Source organism: Ylistrum balloti, unplaced genomic scaffold, assembly GCF_031769215.1.
Source record: "Ylistrum balloti isolate Yb309-2 unplaced genomic scaffold, AGI_CSIRO_Ybal_v1 Utg369932, whole genome shotgun sequence".
Classification (NCBI taxonomy): Eukaryota; Metazoa; Mollusca; class Bivalvia; order Pectinida; family Pectinidae; genus Ylistrum; species Ylistrum balloti.
The window spans coordinates 771,135-797,064 of NW_026782044.1; the positions used below are offsets into that span (position 1 = coordinate 771,135).

The 25,930-nt window shown below is 35.3% G+C and overlaps 1 protein-coding gene across 1 annotated transcript; it reads right to left on the reverse strand.

The window, feature by feature from the left end:
- Window positions 1-5,826: 5,826 nt before the first annotated feature.
- LOC132547070 (glyoxylate reductase/hydroxypyruvate reductase-like) lies at window positions 5,827-21,122 on the reverse strand. Its single transcript, XM_060210822.1, has 3 exons — window positions 20,873-21,122; window positions 8,399-8,560; window positions 5,827-7,162 (listed from the first exon to the last, which is right to left on the reverse strand). Exons 1-3 carry the CDS (start codon window positions 21,072-21,074, stop codon window positions 6,594-6,596), a joined length of 933 nt encoding a protein of 310 aa, XP_060066805.1. The 5' UTR covers window positions 21,075-21,122; the 3' UTR covers window positions 5,827-6,593.
- Between the last annotated feature and the right edge of the window lie 4,808 nt (window positions 21,123-25,930).

Sequence of the window (25,930 nt, forward strand, 5' to 3'; positions counted from 1 at the left end):
TTTATTTGTTTGTTTGTTTTTTGTAATACTTACAATTACCATATACAGAGAATGATTTGCGAAAGACACAAAATTAAGATATTTTGTTTGACTTTGTCTTCATTCCAGGACAAAGTTCATTTTCAACTTTAAACTCAATTTGAATATAACTTGTAAGCCGACTCTTAGCGATATATATACCCATTTCGATATTCTTATGCTTAACATGTAACAAGGTAATAACTTTCTAATGAGAAATTTACTTGTATATTGACTTTTCAAATTACTTTCTGAACACTAGCATATTAATGGCTTATTATCATCAAAGTTATACAATGTAGGTCAAATATGAAAGGCTGACTGTGTATCGATGTACTGGTAAATATGTTTTCCTAGACAAATATTTTTGTTCAACGTGTGGGCAGGAGACAGCGTGGGAAGATTTCAGATTCTTTAGAGATTGCGAATTATGTTGTTTGATACGTCACGTAAAATGAAATACAGAAATTACATTTCATGCTTCATTCCCCAAAGAATTTTGCTAATGGTGTTTTCATTACAAACCGATCTCCATCAAATTTGTTTTTATTGAAAGCAGTGACGTACGGAAGTCAGGTTAGCTTAACATTTGTCATAATTAGCATTAATCCGGTCGAAAGAGTTCCAGGTTGTACGACATGTAATAACTTTGTATATATACATGTATACTCATTAGTATAAACATTCTGTTACCATAAAGGGCATGAATCACATCAAGTGAGGTCACTTACACTTTAGTGTAGCCGAGAAATACAAATCTTGTTTCAAACTCCAGATTACCGATAAATTCCATATCTGAATTCACCTATTAATTTCGGTCCCCGACGTTTCTGTTGTAAAATCTTAATATGATGCTCGCTCATATCATTCAAAACTTACCATTGGTTTACTTTGAAGTAGTTTTTAATAACTCCCAAGACATGATTAAAAATGGCTCAGCTCTTCAGTACAACAACATTTACATAAACTAGATGTGTCAGCACTGTACTTGGAATTCAGGTTAATTATGTTTGTTACGTTCCACTTTCATAGATTTGACACAAATATCATTGTAGCTTTCAATTCATGTGCATGAAGTTTATAACTGTGCTCAATTAGATGTTTAAGTGCCATGGAAAAGGTTTAAAATATTGCAAATATTTCCTTATTTCGAGTTGTATCCATGATTACTCCAGCAGCTTTCAAATATTTCAAGACAATGCTAACCAATATGATGTACCTATTGTATCATATATAGCATATATTTTGTCATATTAATAGTGTACTTCAATCTAGAGTGACGATAAGGCGAGGAAAATTCTAAATTCAGCAATTAAAAAGCCTAATAATTCAATGATTAAATATCGGTTTTCGAATTTTAATCGATTTTGAAAATTTCTGTATAACTGGAAGGTGACTTAATGAACGAGAAGACAATTACAGACACTGGTTGTTAATCAAATATACCATTTATATGAAACAACTAGAAATCGGTGATTCACCCTGCAATGACTGGACAGTTTTATAACAAACATAGGTTATACAAAATGTAGTTCATGTTAAGACATACGTGTATGATACACATACAAAAACACGCGATTATCGACCATGAGCTAAAAATGTCAGCCAGTCAGAGGTGTCGTCTTAGTAACTTCCTTACGGATGTTTGATGAGAGGTTACGTAACCAAGTAAAGACGTTTACAAAAAGTGAAATGACGCAGCGAATAAAAGGGCCCGAAACAAATTTAGAATAGGATACAATACTAATATATGTCATATAATGAATTAAACTGCATCATACACCTATTATGTCCTACTAGGACTCATTAGAGAGTTGAAACCAATAGAAACAAAAAACAAAAAACAAATATCGATCGAAATAACGTGGAAGATTATATTTACGATGTAAACAAAAGTTAATACATTTTGGTCTTTATTGTATCATTCTAGATTATAATATTTACGAAGGTTTCTAAGGTTGTCTTAAAATGTCAAGGTCTTTTATACGACAAACGTTGATGGAATTTCTCGGGTAAATAATAGTCAATAATTTTTTTTTCAAATGTTTCTATGGACAGAAGGACGCCGTATCGTAGCATTAGCTTTCATGTAATTCATATCTTTTGAACTGAAGTAGGGCTGAAAGTAGATAAATGTTTCCTTAAATTTACCATTGACAAGCTGTGTGCTATTCAATTTATCATAAAAGGGATCACTCACTGTAACATACATACATGCGTTTATATACAACATGTGCTTAGAAATAAAATAATCCAATGCCTTTTGATGTTGATTTGAGTCTTTTAAGTCCTACAAGGGGAACGTTGTGTCTCTTAAACACTCACCTGATCAATACACAAGTCAGTTTCATTGTACAAAGAAATAAAGACAAAACTATATCTTAAGTATCAACGTTGTAAAATTTATTTAAAAAGCAACTTAATATTATCAGCGATAATAAAACATGTTTTATAAACACTGGCAACTATTTCTGTACAAGAAAAGAATATTTCAAAGATATCTTTTCCAGGCTGAGCACGTGATAATGTGCAGATACAAAAAACTTAAACAAACCTTCATCTGCTGACGTTTGTGGGTATACAAGTCTTATTTACAAGTAGAATAACGCCGATGTGCCAGTCATCATACCTAAAAAAGTTATACACTTACTATGTACTGTAAAATTATTACGTGGATTTAAACCACGAAGAATTCATTCACACCTCCACTAATGGATGGTCCTTTAAAAGGTTTACATGAATCTTAAGCATTGGTGATTTTCATTTGTCAAGTGCCAACAAAAAAAACAACTGACTGAACAAATATGAAAATGTGAGATTTTATAGTACACAGTATCAGTGGCGATTACCGACTTTTTATCAAGATTTTCAAACTTTTAAAGAGGATTGGTAAACGTTCCCTTGTGTCTTTTGTACAATCCTGTAAAAGGTGAATTTACGTAAAAATGTACCAGTTTGCAGTAAAACGTATCGAAAAAAACGAAGTTAAAATACCTGTCACGTTCTATAACGTCACTATTGGATGATGTTTTAAGATATTTCTGATCCAAAAACAAGGGAATTAATCAAAACAAGGTGGTTCTTAAGATCAACAATGTCCAACGAATGTGATCAAAAACTGTGACGTTACTTATTGGGTTGAAAATGATGTACTTAACGGGTGTTGTCGAAGACGCTTAACATTCCCGAACGCCTTGCCTTATTATGTTTTGTTCGGGAGTCTATGTGTAAAGATTTCTTTTGTTCTTATTTTGACACAATTTTGTTTTTTTAAATTAAGAATGTTTTGAACATGTCGGTATTTTTGTTTTGTTTTACTATATATCTAGCGTTTGATCAGAATCATTGACATTCTCATGGCTATGAGTCGATAACAATAATTAAAATTACCTGGTCCCTGTGGCGTATTAAGATATATCTACAAGTTTGTATATATGAGGCACATCACGTCAAAATAAAGGCAGTGTGAAACAAAAAACGGAATCTGAAAGTTAAACTCTCATCTAAACAATCACTGGCAGCGAATATATTGAACCCGTATGCCCTGTATGGGTGTATTATCACTATGAAAACAAAATAAAACTCTTTCCAGATCTATTGATTCCATCAACAATCTCAAAAAACTTTTTCACATTTCATGTGCAATGTGTTCAATAAGTTCAATAACAAAAAGATTGAGCTGAAAAACTGAACACAAAAAGGCTCAAGGAAACACTAGCATTGTTAAAAATGGAACAATGCTAAAAGTCTTATTTCTTGATGACATGTACACATCAATATGAATGGTTTTGAAGTGAGGACAATGTATAAAGTGTTCATCATAACAATTTATATGTTATAGAGCTGTATGTACTTCGTGGACGACTTGGTCTGATAATCATATAGTTGATATACCAAATCAAGTCGTTCCAGACCAAGGGACATCTCGTCAATGATGTTAACACGATGTCTCGATCTCATCAAAAGGTGATAGATCATCATCGCCACGCAAGAAAGAAAAACAAAGAGATTTTTTTTTCCGTCTCAAATCGTCATGATATACATACACAATATCTTTATGGTAGTAGAGCTATACAAAGATAACTATGGCACATTTCCCGACGCTCTCGGCCATCATATCGCAATTTTACATGGTTTAAAGACTTAAAGACTCTCGTTTCCCTATTTTCAAGGCAATAAGGCTTACATATCTTTTAAATAACACATAACGTTATCAAACCGAAAATGTTGCTGACAGGAAGAACACCTATTTCTTTGCATGAAACTCTTTTGTAAAGGAGATGCAGCACTTGACATTAAAGTAGCATTCATACTTAAAAATTAACATTCCCGTTTCTTTCAATGGTGGTTTATCTTTGCTTATCAATAGATACACAATTACGTCGATAAGTATAAGGTGGAGTGTGACCCTTAAGTAAGACAATATAGTGCACATGTAATTTATCGTCAAACTATTCTGATGACTAAAACTAAAAAGTAGTGGTTTATTTTACAATACATCATAATATGTATGGTATGTACTTTAGTATATGCTGTAAAATCACTAATTGTCGTGAGGATGAATTTTTGATTATTTTGTGTGTACTTTTCATCCACCAATTAAGATGTCGTCCATGAATCAATAAACTTTAAAGGTAGTATTAAGCAGATTTAAGTAATATGTATCCACTAAAATTGAGTGCTCACAAAAAGGATTTCTTTGAATTACCAGAAAATTGAAGCTCACGACAATTATTTCACAATTAGTTTTCTAATGCATTTAGAAACACCGGGTATGACATGTACAAACATCAACAAGTGGGTTTCGCTGTAAAAGTACGACACCCAATACAATCTATGTGTTCAATTGAGGTTCTCTTATACATACAACAGGGTGTGTCATTTAATCCTAAAAACAATATATCATATATATGTCCATATGGTATACAATTACTATTCAGCTATACATCATCCTGATTAAGATATCCAGTATTTATAAATACTAATCACGTTTACAAGAGTACTGTGATGAAAATCTCTGTGAGTGGCATCAAGACAGGATCCTACAATTATCAGCATCACCGAAACATGTAAGTGTGCATGGTTCCTGTGTTAAAAATATGTGCGTTAGATTTGGAATGAAAATCGCATACAATGCGAACAAAAAACTGGCATAGGTATTTACAGTATTCATAAAACCCATCGATATTATATTGATATGAAAAGTGGAAACATGATAATGATAAATGATAGAACTGCTACCTTCATGCAAAAAGTGTAGACTGATATCATGGTTAAAAGTGAATTTAATGATGTTGGCAACGATGCAAATACGACGTCTAGAAAAAGTTAAGGCATGACGTCATCAGAAAGAGTTCCGTCGAGAACTGCGTATTCACAAGGCATGCAAGATACCATTTTTTTTGTTTAAAAATACCAGTAAAACATTCGACCCAAGACTCAGCTTTAAAGGTTTTCCTCGTATGACATTTTGAAGCGTAAGAATAAAAGGATGTGTTTGGTGCTTTTTTTTATGGACTATTCAGTGTCATTCCCGTTTCCTCACATGACGTCAATAACCATATATATCGTGAACGATGACGTCAATGACCATATCTATAGTGAACGATGACGTCAATGATCATATATATATGTAGTGAACGATGACGTCAATGATCATATATATATATATATATATAGTGAACGATGACGTCAATGAGCATATATATAGTGAACGATGACATCAATGACCATGTATTTCGTGAACGATGACGTCAATGATCACATATATAGTGAACGATGACGTCAATGACCATACATATATCCTGACAATGACGTCAATGACCATATATATCGTTCATTACTCAATACTTCAAAATAAAAAAAACTTGTTTATAAACATTAATTGCAATGTGATATGTTTACATGTATGAAGAGATTGCGCCTGAACGTAAGAGATCATTATTAAGTCATATAAAACACTTAATGCCAAATACTGACGACCAAGAAATGATAATTTCAAAACATAAAAGTTACAAAAACAAAATTGAAATATTGGTTATATCTTACTTATCTCTATAAGAATGAAACTTATATCTCTGTTTGGTAGAGATCCAAGATTGTTTAAAAATACACATTGATAGTAAACAGAAGTGTGTGAACAGAACGAATGCGAAAATAAAAGACATTTTTCAATATAAAGATAAGTAAAATCAAAATGGTGGAAGATGTCATATATTTTTTAAAAATTATTATTATTATGAATGTCACGTCCTGTTTTTATGAAAATAAGTCTCTTCCCAAACAACTGATGTCTACCAGTTTTCAAATTTCAAAATAATAAACCATTCAACAGTGTTTGATGTCATTACCTAAAATACGTTTCATTCCTGGACTGGATCATTAAAGTGTCAAAAGCGACACTGACAGCTCCAAAGAATACCCTAGTTGTGAAAATGCTAAAATTAAGAATTTATTATTGGAGTAAAGGTTGTTTTTCACAGATTTTCCCCAATGAATCCTCCTCCAATGCTGTCCCATTGAAGTTTCTTCTTTCGACAAGAGTCTGTGTCATTACTAAATAGTCAAGATGTATTTTAAGCACTTGTCAGCAAGGTCAAAATGTCATGAGCCAGCACACCAGAGTTCCTACTCCGGTTGTCCCATGTGTGGTTGACCTCTTGATAGGGGAAGAAATGGCAATTGCTAAGTCCTTCGAGAGGTGCCTTAAAAGAAATATGTCCTTCTTCCCGAACATCCAGTCCTGCTGCACGTATGTCTCCTTTACGCAGAGCCTCATATAGATCAGTGTAGTTAATGGTATGACCTCTTGAGGCATCAATTAAAATTGCACTGTTTTTCATATTCTTGAATGTTTCTTTGTTAAACAGGTTCTGTGATTGCGTGTTCGGCTTACAACTTAAACACAAGATATCAGAATCTTTTAGAAGTTTTTCAAACGGACAATATTCGGCACTGATTTCTCCAGCAGTTGGTATCTCGGAAATGTCATGGTACAAAATTCGACTGACACCCATGTGGCTTAGCCGCTTCGCAACAGCATGACCCACGTTTCCAAATCCAACAATTCCCAGAGTCTTCCCTTGAAAAACCACGTGGTTTGAATTGGCATCCGTAACTTCAGCAATATGTTTTGTCGGAGAAACTACAAAATTAATAGGAAAATATTAAAAATATATTCATGTTATCGCAAAAATGTCTGTCACAATATGACATTATCGAATATATACCTTGTGTGCATTTGGGCAAAGGTATATTTTCATATTATTATTTTCAGTGGATTCAAGAAAAAACAATGGTGGGAAAGTACATTTGTTTATCAAACATGGCACTAGAATTATCAACTAAAACCAGATTATGTTGTTTTGTATTTCAGAGTGTATTGGATGTTTTCTTTCTTCCTGCCTGCCTTTCGTTCAAGGAATACCGGGACAGCTGATGGGTGTCATCCTCCTGTGTGTATTTTGTACTATCTTCCGCTTAATTAAAATGTTTAACCATATAAAAATTATGTTTTCCTACCAAGGGAGCTTCCGAATACACTTTCCTGTCGTCGGTGACCTTAACCTGATATGCTGTTCATAGTGTCTCGGTTTGTTGATCTACAAACCTGATTCGCTCCCGTGGTGGGAAACCAAATGCTGGCTACTAAATAAGGAACATGCAGTAGCTCTCCTTTCGCAGAAAAGCGAATCGATTAATCAAAATTTTAATATGAATTTTGTTCTGTCTGTTTGTCTTCTTGAAGTGGCTTATACATTTTATAAATAACCTGTTCTTGTCCTAATAAACAGAAACATCGATCGCTTATTTAAACATACCCTTCCAATCCCAGAAATAGGAGAAACCCTAAAAAGCTACTTCCTGGAGGAAGTAAGCCCATGTTATATTGAATCGGTCATTGAATCACGAGCATTAATCGAACGAAGAGATTCACATTATGTTTACATGTTAATCCTTGTACAAAGCGCTTAATTTGATTGTGTTTTGCTTATGGTCGATTTCGCCCGATAAACTTACATTTGTGTTCAATTAGACAAAGATTCAGTTTGTTTTACAGAATTGAAAACATGACTCTATCTTATACCAGCGGTAATAGTATTCACAAGGTGTGTATCCTTTCTTCTCAAACTTTAACATCCGCTGTGACGTTTTAAGTAATAACAGCCAACAGCTATCTATATGTGTCTACCTTAAGTTTGTGGTGTTATGTTTCTGAACGCTAGTTACAAAACGGTGTTGTGGTGAAGTTACATCAAAGCGGTCACTTTATAGCGATTGCACGTGTTTCGATCATCAATTAGTACACTCTTACTTCCTTGTCGACAGGTCGGATAGCATCAGTATTTATAGAGGCGGTCACTTGGTCCATTTTACGTACCTGATGACGTGGCTTGAAGCAGGATGGCGATTGTCAGGTCAACCACGGTTTCCATGGAGACCTTTGGCGGGGTGGCGATCTTGATGCCCCGGCTGTTACATTCATTAATGTCGATGTGACTAAGGTCTTCAGATATTGTCCCGACGACCTTCAGACTTGGACCTGAAACGACAGTAACGTTTATAACCTTCATGAATTTAACAACGGATGTGACAGGTTAATATAATATTTATCATTATTGCATCATGTTTATCTCTCAAGCTTGACAACATTATCCGTACGTATCCATCTTACTGAGTGATACATGCGTGGTTGGCTTTTCTGACGTAATTCAAATTGATAGGGGACATTTCCGACCATGACGCAACTATCGTTGAAATTAAACTTAATGTTTCTCTTGTCCACAGATTTAAACGTATGATTTGTGTTACAAAACATTGACTGGCAACAAGTAAGTAGAAATTCTCACATGTGATGAAATGTACTTGATTTCACCGATAAGTTTTTATATTACGCTGCTCAATGTATAATTTATTACGATAAGACCGAACTATAAACCGTACTACAGCACTGAGACATGAAATCAGAATTGAAAATAGATTGCATAAAAAACTTATAAGATCTTTTTCTGTAGAAAATTTGGCTAAATTTAAAAAACAAAGAAATCATGTCAACAATCTTAAACGTAGGACAAGAGAACATCTTTATGACGATATTAATGGGCTACTAGATAATTATGTGATAACTAATCAAATGAATTTCTGGAAACTAGTTCGTTGATGAATTAAGAGTGTCAATGTATCATACATTATGTCTCCGCTCCTTTCTCTTGTACTAGTAGACGATGAACGAAAGGCTAACATTTCAAATGATTATTTTGTGCCTATTTCTAGCATAGATGACTCGGGCGTACCTTTACCCCACGTTGATACAAGAACTCAAAGTCGTATTGATAAATATTTTTTTCACTCAATCTGATATTGTTGACATCCTGAAATCCTTAAATGTAGATAAAGCCGTGGGATATGATAAAATTAGTCAGCAAATGTTAAACAAGAGGCCCATGGGCCTTAACGGTCATCTGACAAAAAGCAAGCCAAACCTAGAAAGTGGGTTGAGGTCATTCATTTGAACAAACTTTGTAGCCTCTCCTCCAAGCATCTTACAGGCCCAATATCAGCACTCATGGACTTTTGCTTGTTGAGAAGAAGTCGTTTGTATATTTTAACATATTTGACCCCTGTGACCTTGAAAGTGGGTTCAGGTCATTCATTTGAATAAACTTGGTAGCCTTTCCTCTCAGCATGCTACAGACCCAATATCGGCACTCATAGACTTTTGCTTATTGAGATGAAGTCCTTTGTATATTTTAACATATTTGACCCCTGTGACCTTGAAAGTGGGCCAAGGTCATTCATTTGAACAAACTTTGTAGGGCTCCATGCCAGCATGCTATGGGCCAAGTATTAGCCCCCTAGGCCTTCTAGTATTTGAGAAGAAGTTATTTATGACCCTGCGACCTTGAAAGTTGTTCAAGGTCATTCATTTAAATAAACTTGGTAGCCTTTCCTCCCAGCATGCTACAGACCCAATATCGGCACTCATAGACTTTTGCTTATTGAGATGAAGTCCTTTGTATATTTTAACATATTTGACCCCTGTGACCTTGAAAGTGGGCCAAGGTCATTCATTTGAACAAACTTTGTAGGGCTCCATGCCAGCATGCTATGGGCCAAGTATTAGCCCCCTAGGCCTTCTAGTATTTGAGAAGAAGTTATTTAAAGATTTTGACATATTTGACCCCTGCGACCTTGAAAGTTGTTCAAGGTCATTCATTTAAATAAACTTGGTAGCCTTTCCTCCCAGCATGCTACAGACCCAATATCGGCACTCATAGACTTTTGCTTATTGAGATGAAGTCCTTTGTATATTTTAACATATTTGACCCCTGTGACCTTGAAAGTGGGCCAAGGTCATTCATTTGAACAAACTTTGTAGGGCTCCATGCCAGCATGCTATGGGCCAAGTATTAGCCCCCTAGGCCTTCTAGTATTTGAGAAGAAGTTATTTAAAGATTTTGACATATTTGACCCCTGTGACCTTGAAAGTTGTTCAAGGCCATTCATTTAAACAAACTTGATAGCCCTTCATCCCAGCATGCCACAGGCACAATATCAGCAATCTGAGCCTTTTGGTTATTGAGAAGAAGTTGTTTAAAGATTTTAACATATTTGACCCCTGTGACCTTTAAAGTGGGTCAAGGTCATTCATTTGAACAAACTTTGTAGGGCTCCATGCCAGCATGCTATGGGCCAAGTATTAGCCCCCTAGGCCTTCTAGTATTTGAGAAGAAGTTATTTAAAGATTTTGACATATTTGACCTCTGTGACCTTGAAAGTTGTTCAAGGTCATTCATTTAAACAAACTTGATAGCCCTTCATCCCAGCATGCCACAGGCACAATATCAGCAATCTGAGCCTTTTGGTTATTGAGAAGAAGTTGTTTAAAGATTTTAACATATTTGACCCCTGTGACCTTTAAAGTGGGTCAAGGTCATTCATTTGAACAAACTTGGTAGTCCTTCATCCCAGCATGTCACAGGCCCAATATCTACACTCTGAGCCTTTTGGTTAATGAGAAGAAGTTGTTTAAAGATTTTAACATATTTGACCCCTGTGACCTTTAAAGTGGGTCAAGGTCATTCATTTGAACAAACTTGGTAGAGCTCCATGCCAGTATCCTCTGTGCCAAGTATTAGCCCCCTAGACCTTCTAGTATTTGAGAAGAAGTCGTTTGAATGAAAAGTTTACGGACGGCGCACGGCGCACGACGCACGGCGCACGGCGGACGACGACGGACGAAGCATGATGACTATAGGTCATCGGACCCTTCGGGTCAGATGACCTAAAAATACTGCTCCTTCTGTGCCATTTCCGTTATTTCTTAACGTCAGAAAGTCTCTTAATCAAGGAATATATCCTAATTCCTCAAAAAATTGGTGTTTTCAATTTTGAAAAAAGGCGATACACAACGTCCCAGTAATTATAGACATGTAGCCTTATCAGGCACTGTAGGGAAGGTATTTGAAAAAGTTATCACAAAATTTCTATACAATTCATTAATATATAAAATCCAATCTGGATTCCAGCCAGGTCATTCAACAGTACATCAACTAATTAAAATTTAATGATAATTTATGTAAAAATTTAGAAAACCGTAAACATACTTGTTACTTGTTTTTTTGTTACATTCAAAAGCTTTTGATCGTGTTTGGCATGCAGGTCTTGTACATAAATTAAAAACATATGGAATCACTAGAAACCTTTTTAAACTAGCTATCCGATTACGTTCATAATCGTTACCAACAAGTCTTTACTAATAGTGTTACTTCTCGTATTAAAACAAGAAAAGCTGGTGTACCACAGGGTTCTGTCTTAGATTCAGTTCTTTTTCTTTTGTATATAAATGATATAACGGATAATCTTGACAGTCTTCCCGCCTATTTGCTGATGATACTTCCCCTTCTGTCTCTTCCCACTCTCTAGTCGAAATGGAAACTAACTAACAGAGATCTTGAAACAATTCAAAACTGGGCAGAAAATTGGCTTGTAAAGTTTAATCCCAATAAAACGGAAGCACTTATACCAGTACGGAACTTGACATAAATTTAGTTTTTAATCTATTAATATTGATTTCGTTGAGCATAATAAACATTTAGGCATTTTCCTATATGCCAGTTGTAAAAATGTCACGAAGCATATAGGGATACATCGTAAGTTAAACTATAGTTTGAATCGCAAGACTTTAAATAAAATTTATCTTACTTTTATATTGCCTCTGCTCGAATATTGTTGTGAAGTTTGGGATGGATGTACGATTGCGGATGTTGATAAACTAGAAAAACTACAGCTTGAAGCGGTGCGTGTTGTCCCTGGTCTGCCTTCATTTGCTAGCAGAGCACTTGATTATTTCGAAACTGGTTGGGAAATCTTATCTTAACGACGCACCCGCCGCAAACTTCAACTTTTCTATAAAATTCACAATAATACGACTCCCTCATACCTAACAGACCTTCTTCTCCCATTAGTATCTTCTTTAACTCAATACAACATGAGAAACTCTGAAATTTATTTCTTTCCTAATTTCCGTTTATAATCTACATTTAATTCTTCTGTACCTTCTGCGTTTAGGTTGTGGAATGATCTAGACACTAATATTAAAACTGCGCCCTATTTTAAGGTCTCTCTTAAAATGAAACATTCAATTACCTGATTACTACCTAGTTGGAGATCGTAAGCTAAATATTCTACTAACCAAGCTCCGCCATAAATGCAGCCTTTTAAATGAATATCGCTTCAACATTAATGTAATCGATTCCCCTTCCTGTATATGTGTATATCCTTATGAAAATGCTGATAATTTCTTCTTTGCATGTCGTAGATATAACGACCAACGTCTGCCCATGTTCAGAAACCTTCATAAATAGTTGCCGTTTAGACAAATTACCATTCGGCCATGAAGACAACTCAAGTGATGATAATAAGATTTATTTATATATGTCCAACAGTACATATTGAGTACTCGCCGGTTTTAGATAGGTCACGTTCCGCGTTCTTGTGTCTCTTTATGAAATCTAATAATTATTTTCTTTCCAATTAGTTTAATTTGTGGCCGAATCTTTTTATGGCTTGCAAGCATGCTTGTGTTGTGTGATAGCATGATTCGGTGGGTACGGTTGAATGTATGATATAGTGTACGAGTAGGTGTGTGTATGATCCTTTTGTAAATAGTTCGATATAAAAATCTGGGGAAAATTTAGCCGTGTAGTGGGCCATTCGGTTATAGCCGGTGCAGTTGAAACAAATATACAAGAAAGAGCAGAATGAACGGGAGGAAGTCAATAAGCACGGGGTGTGATAGACATTAGAACAAAAGAAAGCAGTGAATAGTGTTAGGTCCTCACCGCGTCAGCTCTGTACTGGATGGTACCATTTACAGGTCAATCATCTTATATATTCTTTACAGATAATTATTATGTTAAAATAATAGGTATGATTGGGTTTAATGATATATTTAAGATGTATTGTGTACGAATGTATTTATTTAGCCATGAAATTCGAGTAAATCTCTCTCTCAACTAAGATAGGTACATAATTATTTCGAGGCATCTTGTTATCTATATATGCAATTGTTTTTCTTCTGGAGGAAAGGGTGTTATTAATGTTGGTGTAACTTGTGCCCAATCCTTTAGCTTAACGGCAATAAAATATATTTAAACACAAAGTTTGAGTTGTGAAGGCTAAAGTTACCTCAGCTTTGGGCCTCGCTAGAATTATACTTAAAGCATCATACCTGACATCAAATCCTTGATGTTATCAATAGAAATACCCCTACACATTTCAGTAGCATTTCTTTAATTTTCAGAATTCGTAAAACCAAATTTATGGATTGGCAAGAAACAAAAATTAAGAAATGTTTCCTTAAAATAAGGCAATCAAGTAATTCATACAGGTATCTCAAAGGTTGATTACAAAAAGACTATAAACGTTGAATACAGTAGACTTAATATATCGTTATTAATGAATAAAGACAATTTCGACACGTCAACAGAATCTAAATTCACACTCAAATGCGATGAAACTTGGGCCGAAAATAAAGACTTACATGAAGACTTCTGAAAAAAATGCAAGGAGAACAAGAACAGGTGTTACGGAAGGGTGAACGTCCTCTGCTTCATCGACGACACTACCTTGTAAATCTTAGTCAATCCATGTTCCCATGTTCCCAAACAATAACAAGGTATACAACAACGGAACCACTAAGTATACTAACGAGCATGAAACATGTCCAGCTTCATATCGCACCTAGAAATAAACCAACAACAGTTTACCCAAAAATAGTCTCCACGCAAAACAGTAACAAAATGAACACGTCGCCGGCATGAACATTGTCATATAACTAAAAAAAATACAAATATGAAGAAAAGATCATAGGACTCCAACATCGAAATGAAACGAGGGCATGTTTCCTTAGCAAACTAATGAATATTTACCAGGATGAAATCCCATGTAATCCGTTCATACGCGTGTCTTCATCTATATATTGTACCAGGAACGGTCAAACAGAAGTCAATATTTGCATGTTAGAATCAATTTCAACCGAGGTCAGTAGAAGGTCAAGAATTAGGCCAATGTCTATGTGTTATTTAACAATGTACACGTCATTCGCACTCTACACCTAATCGTTATACAATCAGACAAATCCGTTGTCATTTAAAACATAAATAACATGGTTGTAGTTTGATGAAAGTTCATAACAGCAATGTTTTGTATACAGTTGATACGAAATATTCTGGTAATTTTACAATTCAGAATTCTCATAAAACCTTCACCATAAACACTGTTCTTGTAGGCTTTAGATTCCCTACTGTTTCGTATTGAAAACATTTTATCTATGCCAACTTCTTTTGTTTCGCCATGTACATAAGTCTGTACATGTGTTTCTTCCCGGGACAGGTAAAAGTGATATAAAATATTCCTTTGCCGAACCTTGTAGTAACACCTGGTTCAAAAAGCTGTGGTAGTAGGCAAAGATCGTAACTGCGTTACGTTTAGCCTGTAAACTTATCTTCTACTAACTTGTAATTTTCGAAAGTATTAATTTTTGTCTGTTTTGCCGACGCAATTTCGATTTCCAATCGCTGACATGTTCTTGTCGGATTCTGCATACCATTAAGACGTACCTGTATAGCGTGTATGTTGTCAACAACGGAAAACATGGAGACATCATAACACGAAAAACATCCAAATAGTAATGACGTCATTGCACGATTAAAATTCGTATAATTGATGTGATTAGGAAACATGTCAGAAACACATGGATAATTGAATTTTAAAATCTTACCACACGTTTCCACACCCAAAAATTCTACATACATTTTCTTATACTTTCTAGCACATGTGTAAAGCTTGAATGATACACACTGTGCTTATTGAATTCTCAGTAAAATCCGTGGTGGTAAAGTCAGTTATGCCGACTGGCACGTCAGACGTGGCCAACAAACTCGGTCAACATCCTGTAACTATAACCAAACGATGACGAAACAAGAAACGACAGACAACTCGAATCAGGCAAACCAGTGTTATATGATAGGGTAAGGTGACTGGCTGAATGCACAATGAGAATGAAAATACAAAAACGTACGTGGTCATGTCTAGTACATGTGCTTAAATAAACCTCCCACACCATCAACAAGTGTTGTCCTGAGGTGACCAGACACGACGGTACACCTGTATCTATACATGTTTTCATGTTCATATAGCTATATATTAAGAACTATGGACTTTGGACTTTTGCCACCCTGGGCCATGCAATATCCTATGTTCTACGAGCGTGGGATATAAGAAGGAATTAATGTATTAAAAAACGGCAGACAATTTCTGTTCTCAATGCTACCCAATCTGTCAATTTCATGAATGGACTGATCTTGTCTGACGATATGTCGTATGGATTACATGCTATCTAACAAACCTTAGATAATAATGATTCACATTATGCGGTTAGCAGATTAAAAAAAGATTTCTTTTCGGATAATATTTTTAAACATTTAGTGAAAACGCAAATGGTCGGTATTTATTCGTAAAAACTAACAAAGGTTTGAAACGAGAGAGCCGAATGTTTCATATTGATAAAATGTAAACACAACAGCACAGTGGCCATACACGCTGTCTCGCCGTCCAATAAGTGGAGTGAACGTAATTTGAAACTTTTAATACAAAAAAGAGACATTTGATAATTTTTATTTTCTGTTTGGTAAGCCTATAAAGTTTCGCAAACACCAACGCAGTTTTTTCAATGGCATACATGTGTATTTGTGCTATGACCGGAAAAATAAAAACCATGTGTCTGTAACCCGCTTCAGTGATTTTAGGAACAGTCACGTTGTTGTCAGCGTGACTATATGTACATTTGATATTTAAGCAATACCTTATTCTGAACATTTTTTCTCTATCTTTTGTTCGATTACAGAGACATCTAAATAAAGAATTAAGTCAGTGTTAGCTTTCTCAGAAATATGATGTCCCTGTTTGACGTGAAAGCCTTCCTACTTGTTAAACATGAACAAATTGAGTTTATTTATACTTCCGGATCGTGAAGTTCGTGTGATACCGGAGTTTGCAGGCATCCGGGGTGTTCTTACTGAGAATGATTAAAATCACATTTCTAAACAGGAAGATCGACATGTTTTATCTAACTTTTTGTTTTTGTTGTAATATTGACGTGCCGGTAATTATTTTTACAAATGAAATTTGCTTTTGCTATCGTCAGTGGGTCAATGGGTCCCTTCGTGATGTCTGATTCTATATTTGTATATATCATAATATTCTTTTGATACGAGTGTAAGTCAAAACAAGTATCACAGACTACCATTTACAATTTTTTCTTGTAATATTATTTTGTATATACATTTTGTATATAAATCATGTATATATATTGGTAACGGCAAAGCGCCGCACTCATCCGACACATGTATCACGATTTAAATGTTGTTTAATTTAAATGCACATTCCGGACATACAGCATGTGTTTTAAATAGAAGGACGAAACATCTGTATGATGTAGCATCACTGACGAGTCCTAGAAGGACGAAACATCTGCATGATGTAGCATCACTGACGAGTCCTAGAAGGACGAAACATCTGTATGTTGTAGCATCACTGACGAGTCCTAGAAGGACGAAACATTTGTATGATGAAACATCACTGACAAGTCCTAGAAGGACGAAACATCTGTATGATGAAACATCACTGACGAGTCCTAGAAGGACGAAACATCTGTATGATGAAACATCACTGACCGAGTCCTAGAAGGACGAAACATCTGTATGATGTAGCATTACTGACGAGTCCTAGAAGAACGAAATAGCTGTATGATGTATCATCACTGACGAGTCCTAGAAGGACGAACATCTGTATGGTGTAGCATTACTGACGAGTCCTAGTAGGACTAAATATCTGTATGATGTAACATTACTGACGAGCCCTAGAAGGACGAAACATCTGTATGATGTAGCATTACTTACGAGTCCTAGAAGAACGAAACAGCTGTATGATGTAGCATCACTGACGAGTCCTAGAATGACGAACATCTGTATGATGTAGCATTACTGACGAGTCCTAGTAGGACTAAATATCTGTATGATGTAACATCACTGACGAGTCCTAGAAGGACGAAACATCTGTATGATGCAGTTTGATACATTGACCGGTTCTACTGTGTAAAACTTTAAATGAGAAACGGTGTTTTTGTATAATCTTTGATGTAACGGGTGTTTGGAATTGACAAAACCATGACAAAAACAATTACCTCAATCAATGTATTAGTTAATACTTCATCAGTAGTTTAGCAAAGTCAAGTGGTAATATTACCTGACTTATCTTTCTCATCAGGAATAATTTAAAATCCACGTATTAATTAAAACGAATTAATTAAATATGCAAGATACAATAAACAATACACTGCATCACAACCAAACATTATCAGTTTTTATTTGATGATTGTCTTACTTTCTGATCAACAAGCTAAATAACACGTCAGTCTCCTTCAAACGACCTCAATAGCACTTGGTCGATAAAATTAGCTACAATCCCCGACTGTGCGTTATACTCAGTTTGGCCAAGCCCGTATTGAATCATGCACATGGAAACTGTTTGCTGATGAATGTAAAAAGTATTCTTTTGATTTAAGGTTGTTAGCTGACATACGAGACACTGATAATCAATTTAATATTGAGAGTAGAAGTTCTAGATAAGTCTACGGAACCTGTCAGATGTCAGTTTTTGTCCTTGTCAAGTTGTGAAAGGAAATGTATCTACTTTGTAATTATATGTATATGGGATTAATATCCACTAGCATTTGCTCATAAAATCAATAAGTTGCACTTCGAAAAAAACACTTTTTCGTGATTAGATTTTCGTGTTGTCCTTACCTTACCTAATAATGTAGTCAACGTGTACTAACAAGTTGATTTCGTCATTTTATTTTCTTGAATTACCTCCCTTCCCCATAAGTTAAACCGACACGGTTAATAAGTACACGTACATTCACTTACTATGCCTATTATATATGTACTGAACATGTCCTAGATTCGGATTATTAATCGGGAACAAGAGAGGTTGAGGTCAATCGGTCAATTGTAATCGTCAGCTGGACCTGGCGTGTCGTTGCATCATACAAGTTTACTGACGACATCGCTATAATGATGTAACCATAACGAATGATGAATATGTTGACTTCATTAATACACATTGTATATATCAACATTCCAGTATTAATGACGATCACTTCAGTAAAATAATCGGATTGATTCCATAGGTTTGATTTCCAAAGTACACGTGATATTCAGTCCCTTAAATACATAAAAAATATTCAAACTTAATTTACTTTTAATTGCGAAACAAATTATTTCAACTTATACCAATCACTCTTGCTGGAAACCGTCCGTTCCATGAGTCGAACCCCGGACTGCTAAGTGAAAGGCGAGTGCGTTACCACTGCGCCACTCAACCATATCGCCATACATTGTTATTCCAAACAAGTAGAATAGAATGGCAGTGCCTGGCTGATGCAATTTTTACGTTTGAGAATACCTGGGTTAAAGGTCATTCATGCAAACCAGGAATAGGTTCATATATTGATATGTACTTTAAAACATATTCTCTCTTTTTCCGATTCCCGAAATAACAGTTTTACAGAGTACACAGCAATGTATTTCGATTAGAACTATATTTGTACTAGTGTACATCATACATTGTGTTGTTCACGCTATGTACGGCGTATCACGCCATGAATGGCGTGACCACGTTATGATGTTGCATCATCTATAAAACCTTTCAATGACATACACTTTGATGATGAATTAGACGTAATGCAAATCATATGTTCTACATGTAGAACCGACGAAACTTTATTTTCATTTGCCTGGTGTCTGATATTTTTTTTACCTAACCCTGGTACAATTCATGACACGTTTTATTGAGATTTCTAATCTAAATTTCTCTCTTCTGTACATAATCCATTTCGTGAAGGAAAACATAAATTTGAAAAATGTGAACGAAAGTTATTTTATATAAACAGAAATTTAGGTCAGTTTTAATTGGAACATCAGTTTGAGTATGAAGTATTTAAAACATCAATGTGTCATAAGGAAAGGATAGGCGTACACACGAAAAGAAAATATATGTTTCGTGATCATCGTCCGATTGTCGGAGAACTCAGTGAAATGGAGAAAATTAGATATGAATTGATATGACGAGAGGTTTTGATACCAAATTTATCAATTTCATTAAGGAACACTTCAATACGCATAGTTAAAATACGAATAAAATTAACTCGCGATCTTTAAAACTTCCCTCCGCGAGTGTTCAGCAAACAAGACACTGTTTTATCGACACATGTAAGCGTCACTCTGGTCGCAAAACTAACCAGTAACATTCCAAGTATGAAACATTTGTCACGTTTCAACACAGTTGTAAAAAGAAATTAAGCCATACTTGAATCGTAACACGCTAATGGGTATCTACTCGTTTTAATTTGTATATATCTGACACACGATCTTCTTCAATAAAGGCAGACCTCCATCTAATCCATTATTCAAACAAATCATAAACGCGGTGAGCATCAGATTGTGCTTTCTGGCGCAATTAAAAATTATACAGAAGAACGTCAAGGGATTTTCCCATGTTAATGCTTTAAGTGGCTTGTTTTTTCACACTTGCCCTCTTAATCTTGATCAAATGCAAGCAAATGCAATATACCTAAGTGGGAATTGGTTAAGTGTATTACTAGTCGTCTCACTAGCCTTGGCTTTTGGGAAATTGTCTTTAGTCAAGCGGTAGGGCGTGCGGCTCTGGTCACTTGTTCGAACCCCGACAGGACAGAGTGCTTTTCATTACCCCTTCCCATCACGCACACATATTAAGATATCTTTTATATACGGAAAAACGAATACATGATGTGTTCGTCACTTATAGCTGTCACTAAACATTGGTACACTGTAAATGTCAGGAAGGTTTTACAACAACTGAGTAAACTTCTTCTATCGCCGATGTCTATGAGAAGGCGTTATTTTGAACATTGCTTATGTCACTTTCCCATTTTAGTGACTTACATTTATTATTACAATCAGTCTATTATTTCTCTGTGTTGTGGCCAAGTGATCGTATTGTGTTGAACTCAGAAGGTAAAACGGTGACAATAGAGTGTCTTTTGATTCACTATAAAAAGCTTAAATATGGTTGAATACATGCTACTTAAAAATTCTAAGTTCAATACAATGCTAACCAACAGTCGAAGCTTAATGTAAACAGTCCGAACTTTTTTTATCCTTCTTCAATATCAAGATGATAAACGACGAAGCAAGGCCGTGACATCAACAACAGGTTTATCATTAAACCTCAAACAAATCAATCTTACCTGCCGAATCAAGTATCTGTCGATCGATTTCGTCCTCAGCTCGACACCAAATAGCGTCAACGCCTTTAACCATCTTCACAAGCTCGCCCCTCGGAACAGCCTGATTCCCATCCCAAATCGCCACATTGCAGGCTTTCAGCAAAGTATCAACTCCTTTCTGTGGAATGTGATGAGTGATATACACTTTCGGCCGTTGTTTCATCTTGGAACTACCGGACAACCTCTTCTAAAAACGTAAACACAAACTAATATGCACTCTTGACGGCGAGGTTTGTTTTGTTCGACGCTGGTATAAATAGGCCGTCCTTGACATATGACGTGATGAGCCTCGTTTTACCGAGGGGCACCGATAGGGGCGTGCATCAAATCCACCAATCAGATGTGTTTATTTGCACACACCCTCCAAACCATAAACAAGCATATAAACATATATATCTAGGCCACATAGAAACCGGAGATGTCTTTGATTGGCTATACATACATATATATTGTTTACGGTTGATGAACTTTAATTTATGTGAATAAACTCACGCGTAAAAATCGCACTGTCAACAGAAAGAATGTTCACTAAAATTTCCTGTTGTTCAGCTTAATATTTATTAACCAAACCCCAACGAAATGTTAGAACTATTCAATATTGGGTATACATTAAATACAGATCTTATCATGATTACACATACTTTTTAATGTTACCGTAAGTTTACTTATGAACTTTTACAATATATCATAATGTCGATGGATTACGGAATAATCCGAGGATAACCGTGTCCATAACGACGACGACGACGATGTCTCAGATGAATTATGCTCATTACACTGGATTTATTTTCAGAGATATATCTGTTTAGAGATGACGTATAACATACCATCCTCCATTTACATGAGCTTGACTAGATTAGGTACCTCTTATTATCATTCATTGTGTAAGCTCGGGGGTCAGGGATGGGGTGGGGTTTGGGATGGAAAGGGACCACACAGTATGACAGTTCTCTGACCAATGATGTAAATATATTCAACCCAAATAGGAAAGGCTGAATGATCCACCAGGATATCTCGGTTTGATATATGAATTCTATATCAAAATATAAGTTAACTATAGAGTTAATATTTTGTACAGTGAAGATGTCAAGCTTTTGTTAAGTTATAGGTTATGCCGCTGCAAATGTATGCTGTTAAGTGACATAGCGTTTTCATATGCTTCCAGTGACTGCACAGATATAAGTAACAATAGATAAGCACACTGTACATATATACATTTTTGTATATATACATGTACAAATATGTGAAATGGTCTGTTGACGTCACATTACTGAACTGGAAAATGTCACTGTTAAGAAGCCATGTTGGCATTCCTGATTTATGAATTTTAAATTACAACCGTGTTTTCAAATAACAGCGAATCCAGAAATTTACTGTCGTGGAATTCTTTCAAGTCAAAGGTTAGAAAGTCCATGAACAGTAATCTAAACAACAAATTTATTAATCATGGATATAGTCAATTAAAAATTCTTCTCTGTTGTCTTAGAAACCGAGCAAGAAAACTTAACTTTGATTCAGCAGTGTCGACGTGGATATCCCAGTGTAGATTTTTTAATTATCTGCTCCTAAATCAAAACTTGTGTAGAATATAACATGATGGTAATATTCATGCAAATATACTATATAATGGTGTCGCTAGTATCTCTTTAGATGACAATCTAAAGATTGCCGGAGCGGTACAAAATATTCGGGGTAGATCGAGAAGATTTGATTCATTCTCCCCCTGTATCTTTATATATAACTCCGCCATCTCTCTCTCTCTCTCTCTCTCTCTCTCTCTCTCTCTCTCTCTCTCTCTCTCTCTCTCTCTCTCTCTCTCTCTCTCTCTCTCTCTCTCTACCATCTCTCTCTACCATCTCTCTCTCTCTCTCTCTCTCTCTCTATACCATCTCTCTCTACCATCTCTCTCTCACTCCCTCCCTCTATCTCTCTGTGTCTCTCTTTTATTTGACTGTAATAAATGTGTTATTATCTTGTTTATTTTTTATATGCTACCTTTCATGCTGTCACGTGACCTCAGTTATAAACATGTTATGTATATTATGTGGATAAGTTATTTATATAATATTAGTCATACCACATGTCAAGTAAATATTTTAAAACTATACTACATAATAATGCCCCTATCTTCTTAGACTGACAAAAATGTCTTTCCAAACTACACCTACAATTGTACACATGTCCGTCTTTTGATAGAGGTAATCCGACTTTCAGTTTGAGTTCAAACCCTAACAAAGCCGTGAACACTACATAAAGTCATGTTGTTGGCTTCTTGAGAAATTATAGACAAAACCTTCCCAATCAGTGTCCTTTGTCATAACAACAGTAGCATAGAGTGAGACAACCGGATTTAATGACGACAGTTCAAGAAGTTAACCCGATAACCCGGATGAGTGGTGAGTGAATTCCCGTAATAGGGAGCGGACAGAGCTGGGATTAGTTGTGTCCGGATTCAGATATATGACTGTTTTAGAATTCACTAGCCTCATATCACTGTGTACACTTTCATTACTGATCAAGAACTGACCAAAGTGACGACGACGACGACGATGTTTGATGATGATGATGATGATGGATGATGATGATGGGTGATGACGATGAAACTCATAATGATAATGATGACGACGACGGCGATGATGATGATGATGATGATGATGATGATGATGATGATGATGATGATGATGATGATGATCACTGTATATACATTTAGTTTGTATCTTTGCAATAAAATAAGACAAACTCGCACTTTTTCATGACCAAGCTAACATTTATTTTTAAACATAAGTTCACTATAACCAACATCTAAAATTATTTCATAAATAGATATGGTATTGGAATTCATAATGAAATCCATTGACACATGGAGTAAGAACAAGAGATCTTGGAGGGATCTTGGCGCAAACCATTTTCTTTACATGTTTGATATTTTCCCCTCGTTTCTTTTCTTTCCTCTGTATTTGCTATTTATCATATGAAATTTGGAAAATGCTCCAAAGAAAAAGCTAAAATGATAATGAATGTGCTATCCATGATGTTCACCTGTGGCTGGCACCATTATAAATAAAAAAAAAACATAACTAGATAGTAGGACCCTACAAATGAAATTTGGAAAAGATCCATTCGGTGCTTTTCAAGAAATAGCGATAACAATATTTCAGTTTCAAAATCCAAGAGAAGGATTTTTCAGACATTGTTTTACTGAACAGCTCCGAAATGAGAAGTGCAGGTTAAAGGACCTTGGGGAACTTACATATGAAATTTGGAAAATAGCAATCTAGAACTCAAGAAATAGCGATAACAATATTTAATTGTCAAACTCCAAGATGACCGCAATCAGTCTTTTTACGACCAATCCCAAAAGGAAGACTAATATTTCAAACTTGAGAATGGTACATCCAGTATTTTCTCCAGAAATAGCGATAACAAGAACTCTTTTACGGCGGACGGACGGACGCCTAGACAGACGATGGACGCAGGTTGACTTGAATTCACAAAAAGTTTCTTTTATTATTTTCATAACAGGGTAAACTCAGAGAATGATAATACATTTCTACAAAGCTAACCACTAATGACATAAATAATTCCCAGCCTTATGAATATACGAGTATGCTAAGGTCGTCGATAGAGAAAGGAAATGTTAAGTATGTAGGTCAACAGCTGAAGCGATGTCTTCACATCAATAGAGCTAAGGTTATATCATAAGGTCAGCATTCTAAAGTCAATAGGTCCAAGTTCACATACTAAAATAATCAGTGCTGAGGTTATATGCTAAAGTCAATCGAATCATGGTTTTATTCAAGTTCTGTATTATAAGGTCAATAGGGTTAGGACAACATGCTGAAGTCAACATTACTCAGGTTTCAAAACAGAGCTAGGGTGGAGAAGTCTAAGGTTATATATTAAGTCAACACAGCTAAGATAACTCACTAAGGTCAACAAGGCTATGAATAAGGAGACGATAAGTATACATGTCAGGTTCATCAAATTGTTTACAATATATATATATATATATATATATATGGTCATAAATATCTCGCCAGTATTTCATAAGAAGCCGCTCGGTAAACTTTATACATGCCAGATTCATCAAATTGTTTACAAAATATTTATATATATATATGGTCATAAATATATTACTAGCATTTGTGTAGCATCAGAGCGATGTTATGGTAACTTTGTAAACTTTGTAAACTGAATATATTTGCAAGCATTGTACATCTCGATCACTCGGAAAGGAACGATAACTGTTAACACTGAATCCATGTACTATGTGATTGTCTCCCTTTTTCCATATAAAGTTAAAATAGACACGACCAGTGCAAAATACTAATTCCAACAAAAACTACAAGGACATTATAGCTATTCGTAAAACTCGGTAGCAGATTTTACAGAGCGGAACTTACTTTGGGAATAGTTATACCAAAGAAGAAAGCATACGCCCTATATTTGGACCATTGTAACGCTGTAAACCCACTAAAGTATGGGGTTTATTCAATGACAAATTACTCAAAACAGTTCAACATATTAAACGAATAGCTTGAACCCTATATAAACGTCGGTCCATCCCTTTTAAACTGAATCACTCGAGTTTACAACACATTTTAATATACAGATATTGGATATTGGTTTTGGTCCGCTACTTCAAATAATAAAACAGGCGTTCTATATCAAATCTTTTACACGCATTTCCAAACTTTCACGGCAAGAATTAATATCTTAATCTCATTATATCGTCACCATCTCAGACAGACTGCCATGTATAAAATTAGATATCCGTCTCATTCTATCACAGACATGTAGACATGTTGATATACTGTAAAACAATCTTCTCTCACAATAACCAATCAATGTAGCACAGGCGCCAAGAAGAATGTGATATCAGAAAAAAAATCTCCGGGAAAAATTAACTTTGTTCATGCCTTAACCAAAATTCGAGTAGACATGTCAAATATTTTTAATTCATTTTGGAATTTGAACACGAATTAACGAAACAGTTTCAATATGCCTGGATGAAATAAT